Raw genomic sequence first — 6,375 nt, 5'->3', positions numbered from 1 at the left:
TTGGACAAAGCCCCTTCAGAAGTGTTGCCTGCGAGACCTAATGGTTCAGAATGTGGTGGAAAAACAGTTTTTGAGATAGGAAGGTCCTACCGCCCTGAAATTTGAATACCATATTCTAGGGCCTAACTGGGACCCCCGCACCGAAACTTGGCCCGGTCGGACCCCGAGTGCAGGAAGGGGGGGCCTGGACTTTCATAATCTTCGCTCAGTGAATGTAAAGGATGTTTGGTCGGATGTTATGACGAAGAATCATAATGTGAATGGGAATATTCTATTAATGTCTTGATATCATCTTTCGTCTCAACACTTCTGCTGCAGCCGCTTAAAGTCTCACTCCGAGAACCTTAAAATATGAATCAATCCATTAGAAGTATGAAAATATCTTCCCGGTCGTGCAACAGGGCAAACAAGGTGTCCTTTGACATCTACGTTTCGAGACGATTGCAACAGTGCCACACATGATCATATTTGAATATGTTTCGGGGTAGTAATTAGCTGTCGATTTTGGAGGCCTTTATCAATAATGACCAGCTATAGATTTGCTTCCCGATGGAGATTTTTGACAAATTACATGTTAATTAGCATCTACACGTTAAGCTGAGTCCAATGAGATCAAGCTCGCCCTCTTGCTACACCGAGATCATGTCCTAGACCTAGGTGTACCATGTAAAATACATGTTACCATTAGCTAGAGTGTCATGCTTGGTGTCATTGGACTCAGCTCAACGTTTAGATGCTAAATAACATGTCATTTGTCACAAATTTTTATCGGGAAGCAAATCAAAAGCTGCTCATTATTGATTAAGGCCTCCAATTTCGACAGCTAATTACTACCATTAAACATTTGATGAAGGACACCTTGTTCGTTCTCCTACGCCACCGGGAAGATATTTACATGCTTCTGATTGACTAATGAATTGATTCAGCTATTCCCCCAGAAGTCTGGGGTCAAAAGGTCAAAAGGAGACGGCACCAGCCCCGTTGAAAAAAATAGAATACCACCCAACACACTCAGGAGATTAATGATATTTAAATTATTATGACCATGAAGTCTTTATTTGCATGGGTTTACATTTCGTTCTGTGTAGCATGGAAAAATCGGAGAAACACTCCCATTCAGAATGCATTGGTTTACATTTCGTTCTTTGGAAAACGGTTCTTTAGTAATAATATTTGAGGGAATATTTTTTTGTTGTTGTTTTAGCAGCGAAATGCACCGTGTGCGTGTGTGTGTGTGTGTGCGTGTGTGTGTGTGTGTGTGTGTGTGTGTGTGTGTGTGTGTGTGTGTGTGTCTGTGTCTGTGTGTCTGTGCGTGTGTGTGTGTGCGTGCGTGTGTGTGTGTGTATAACACGCTATTTTATGTTGAAATGCGACGTAATCCAGTGTTCACGAGACGTACACTGTCAACGTATGCTTTTGGCGACTGAGTTGCCTCTCAGATATACGTGTTTCTAACAAGATGATATCATTAAAAGTTACATAAAGTAACAGTTTAATAACACAAACGCAGGAAGCACGTGAGCTGCTAGTTTAGCGAAAGCAGCCTAACAACCTGACGTTGAAACATGCGAGCGAGCCGATCAAATCCTAATAACTATAAAACTAAAGATCAGACACAATCACTGACTGAAGATTATGCAAGTAAAAAGTATATTTCTCGCTAGAAATGTTATTAGAAACACGTTTAACGGTGAATCGGTCCTAAAATATTGCATTTCCCATTCAGATAATAAAGATTAATAAAGATCATACACATTCACTGACTGAAGATTATGTAAGGAAAATGTACATTTCTCGCTAGAAATGTCATTAGAAACGCGTTTAATGGTGTATCTGTCCTAAAATATTGCATTTCCCATTCAGATAATAAAGATTAATATAAGCTACGCCGTGTTCCGGAGCCGCGGGGGATTCTGGCAATTGGGGTTGTCAGTTGACAAATGGGGCTTTTGTTAACTTGTTTTGTTGTGGTTGTGTGTTGTTCTATTAACATTGTTCGTGTGTTCATTGTTGTCGACACCGTCACCGAGAGTGACGTGACCATCGTTTCGTGCAGCTGTTCCGTGTTGAAGTCTCGTTCAATAAAAACCAACTCTCGTTGTTGAGCGTTCAATAAAAACCAACTCTCGTTGTCGAGCGTGTCCCCCCCCTCAAGAAACGTGCCCCACCCCCCTCAAACAACGTGTTCCCCCCCCTACAAACGTGTCCCCCCCCCCCCTCAACAAACGTGTCCCCTCCCCCTCAACAAACGTGTCCCCCCCCCCCCCGTCACCAACAGTGTACCTCCCCCCCCCTCAACAATCGTGTCCACAATCTGGCGCGAAACCCGTGAAACCCAAACCCCCGAAACCCGCCTCCAGAGCGGCACGCGTGGATACGGTAGGTATAACACGCTGTTTTTACGTTGTAATAGTACGTATCCAGTGTTCATGGAAACGTACACCGTCAACGTTTTTTCTTGGCGACTGGGTTGAGCACCACCACTCTCTGCCAAACCCGGCCGAAGGGGAGCCAGCTGCACAGAAGGACTTAGAGCAGGGGTGTCAAACTCATTTTAGCTCAGGGGCCACATGGAGGATAATCTATTCCCAAGTGGGCCGGACCGGTAAAAATATGGCATAATTATGTACAATTAAACATGCTGTGAGCACACCAAACACAGGTTTCCCATTTACTTCCGTGAATAAAAAGGACGATGACCATTTTTCTCAGAAAACACTGCACTCTGTGTCCACTTTTCATCTTTTTGACAGAGACATTTTGGGGCAATGAGAGTGCCAAAGCGCATAATGTTGAAAGTATAAGGCAAAACGACAAGGTAGCTCCGGGCTAGCTGCACTACCTGTTTATACTTGCTCCCTGCTCAGCCCCGGTATAAAGTTTGCTTGCTTAACATAATTGCTATTGCGACTTCTAGTGGACACATTAAGAACAGCAGTTTCCTTCATTGAAAAATAGCAGATCATTTTACATTACATTCCAAAGCGACTTCCAGTTACACACAATTGTCCAGTAGTTCAATGTACAACAAATTAATCAGTGCCAGTCAATGCAATCCATGTAATGCTAGGAAGGATTTTTATAAAAAAAAAAAAAAATAAATAAATACTTTTTTTTTTTTACAATACTGTACTTCACAAAATCATCTCGCGGGCCGGATTAAACCCGTTAGCGGGCCTGATCCGGCCCGCGGGCCGTACGATTGACACCCCTGACTTAGAGGGTCCATGTCTGCTAATGGAGAACATATGGTGGTCTGAACTCAGGGGGTGGTGGACACAGGAAGTCTTTTGCCCAAACTATACCCTCAACCTGTAAAAAAAACAGTGTATCTATATCAAACCTCTCTCTCTCTCTCTCTCTCTCTCTCTCTCTCTCTCTCTCTCTCTCTCTCTCTCTCTCTCACTCTCTCTCTCTCTCTCTCTCTCTCTCTCTCTCTCTCTCTCTCTCTCTCTCTCTCCCCCCCCCATAACAGGACATGATTGTGAAGAATATGTCCCTGAAGGTGGGCCACACGGTGACCATCAGCGGGGTCCCAAAGGCGGGTGCTGAATGGTGAGTATCAGTGGATCAACCGTCCCGCCGCCCTAACTCTTTCACCCACTAGGGAGCGCTGTCCTCAACAGCGCAGATGGCCCAACTTTTTCTCTTTCTTACCGAATACTAAATATTAATACTGCCTCACTTGTTGTAATTCACTTTGGATTAAAGCAACTAAAAGTGCCAAATATAAATGCCACCTTCAAAAGAATATGTTGGAATATGTTGCAGCTCTGGAGTTCAGAGGTTAACCACGAGGGTTGGGTTGGAGGCCAACTGTAAAGGCTTTAGTAAATAGAATCCACAACACTTCAGATACTCTTCAGGTTCTCAAAGTAAAGTAAGGTTAGTATTGGGTCATCTGAACTCCTTAGGTATTCATATCTACCTTGCAACTCTTCCTCCCTCTTCCTCTTCCTTCTCTTCCTCCTCCTCCTCTTCCTCCCCTACCTCTTCCTCTTCCTCCTCCTCCTCTTCTTGCTCTACCTCTTCCTCCTCCTCTTCTTCCTCCTCTTCCTCCTCCTCCTCCTCTTCCTCCTCCTCCTCCTTCTCCTCTCCCTCTTCCACTTCTCCCCCCCTCCTCCTCCTCCTCTTCCTCCTCCTCCTCTTCCATTTCTTCGTCCTCCTCTTCCTCCTCCTATTCTTCCTCCTCCTCTTCCTCCTCCTCTTCCTCATCCTCCTGTTCCTCCTCCTCCTCTTCCTCCTCCTCTTTCACTTCTTCCCCCTCCTCTTTCTCCTCCTATTCCTCCCCCTCCTCCTCCTCTCAGCTTTGCTCTGAACATCAGCTCGGGGGCCGACCACGCGCTCCACATGAACGTGCGGTTCAACGCCCACGGAGACGAGAGGGTGGTGGTCTGCAACTCCTACCAGGCGGGGGTCTGGGGGGCCGAGGTCCGCCAGGGGGGGTTCCCCTTCAACTACGACGAGCTCTTCAAGGTGAGGGAGGGGGGAGAGCTGATCTGGGGACCTCGGAGAGGGAGCACGATGAGGATCCTTTCTGAAGGCGGATTAGGATGTATTGATTGATTAGCGATTGATCAGATCAATTGATTTATTTCTTGATAAGGGTCATCATCAAGACTCTCGTCAGCTTAAGTTTGGTGCTCCACTTTTGAGACTTCATAATCCAACTGTAAATATGCAGAGCCTTTGGCCGTGGTCAAAGAATGCCGGTGAATGTGAGCCTTGACAGAGAGCCGCACAGCGCAGACGGAGAGCACAGAGTGTGTTTGGGTTTGTTGTGTTGGCAGAAGCGCTGTTGTGTGTAAGAGCTGCTGCTCAGCAGAGCTATTACCTACTTCAGGGACGGCTTGTTGTTGTTTATCGCTCTCTGCTCGGCAAATATTGGTTCTTCAGAGTTGATGATTGATTTTATATTCTCAGAATCTTAAACCTCAACCCAAATCATTGCTGCTAATCGATGATGATAGAAATTATACAAACTTTCATGGAAACCTTACATTACAAATCTGGTTCTGTTTATGCATATGTGTTTGAACATACATTTTCTTCCTGCTGCTTTCTTTCTCACGCTCTCTCTCTTCCTCTTTCTCCTCCGTCACCCCCTCTCTCTCTCTCTCTCTCTCTCTCTCTCTTGCTCTCCGTCTCTCTGTCTGTCTGTCTGTCTGTCTGTCTCTCTCTGTCTGTCTGTCTGTCTGTCTGTCTGTCTGTCTGTCTGTCTGTCTGTCTGTCTGTCTGTCTGTCTGTCTGTCTGTCTGTCTGTCTGTCTGTCTGTCTGTCTGTCTGTCTGTCTGTCTGTCTGTCTCTCTCTCTCTCTCTCTCTCTCTCTCTCTCTCTCTCTCTCTCTCTCTCTCTCTCTCTCTCTCTCTCTCTCTTTCTGTAGTTCACCATCTCCTTGACCCCTGAGGAGTTCCTGGTGGTCCTGAGTGACGCCTCTGAGATCCACTTTCCGAACCGCCTGGGGGCGTCCAAGTACATGGACTTCTCCTTCAACGGGGGCGTCCTCGTCCGCGGCTTTGAGATCAACTAACCCCCACCTGGCCCCTCCTTCAGACTGGTTGCCTTTGGCTAAGCAGCGATGTGATGATAGCAGCCCTGGGGAGCCCCGTCCTCTGCCCACAGCAGACCGGTTCACGCTACATTATCGTCTGACATTCCTGTGTTGCATGCTTGTTGCAATGCTTTTTCTGCAATCGTAAATCAATGTATATTAAAAATGCTTTTTATAGCAACGATAATCAGCATCGGGTCATTTATTGATCAAGGTGGCGTTGTCCAAATTTGACCAACATTGTGTGTGTGTGTGTGTGTGTGTGTGTGTGTGTGTGTGTGTGTGTGTGTGTGTGTGTGTGTGTGTGTGTGTGCGTGCGTGTAGTTGCCCTTTTGGAATCAAACAAGCACCTTGGTTATTAAGCCCAAGCCTGGCCTTGAGGCTCCGATATATCTCTATCTCACAAACTGGTCTGGTACGCAAATATCACGACTGATTACCATTTCTTGAGAAATAATACAAATTACAATAACTAACTAATAATATAACTAAATAGTTTCATGCTGTGTACAATTCTTGGAGGATGATCTTAAAATGATTATGTTGCAGGGGACACAATCATATACAATACTATCTTTATAATCAACACTATCTCTGTCACAACGGACCTCCAATCATGAACTTCAATGTATTCCTCCCTCCCTCTCTCTCTGCCGCTCTCTCTCTCTCTCGCTCTCTCTCTCGCTCCCCCCCCCCTCTCTCTCTCTCTCTCTCTTTCTCTCGCTCCCCCTCCCCCCCCCTCTCTCTCTCTCTCTCTAGCTCTCTCTCTCTATCTCTCTCGCTCGCTCCCCCCCCCTCTCTCTCTCCCTCTCTCTCGCTCCCTC

The 6,375-nt window shown here is 46.1% G+C and overlaps 1 protein-coding gene across 1 annotated transcript in view; it reads left to right on the top strand.

Annotated features, from left to right (window-relative positions):
• Positions 1-5,738, top strand: part of LOC132473184 (beta-galactoside-binding lectin-like) — a 10,552-nt gene extending 4,814 nt beyond the window's left edge. Inside the window, exons 2-4 of the mRNA XM_060073202.1 lie at positions 3,476-3,555; positions 4,308-4,476; positions 5,384-5,738. Of these exons, the coding sequence (XP_059929185.1) occupies positions 3,476-3,555; positions 4,308-4,476; positions 5,384-5,530 (396 nt within the window). The 3' untranslated portion in view covers positions 5,531-5,738. The remainder of the gene's footprint in view (positions 1-3,475; positions 3,556-4,307; positions 4,477-5,383) is intronic.
• Positions 5,739-6,375: the final 637 nt, after the last annotated feature.

The sequence above is a fragment of the Gadus macrocephalus genome, chromosome 2, assembly GCF_031168955.1.
Source record: "Gadus macrocephalus chromosome 2, ASM3116895v1".
In the NCBI taxonomy this organism is placed as follows: domain Eukaryota; kingdom Metazoa; phylum Chordata; class Actinopteri; order Gadiformes; family Gadidae; genus Gadus; species Gadus macrocephalus.
The sequence above is the reverse complement of the archived record's forward strand: the minus strand, read 5'-3'. Positions and strand labels throughout refer to the sequence as shown.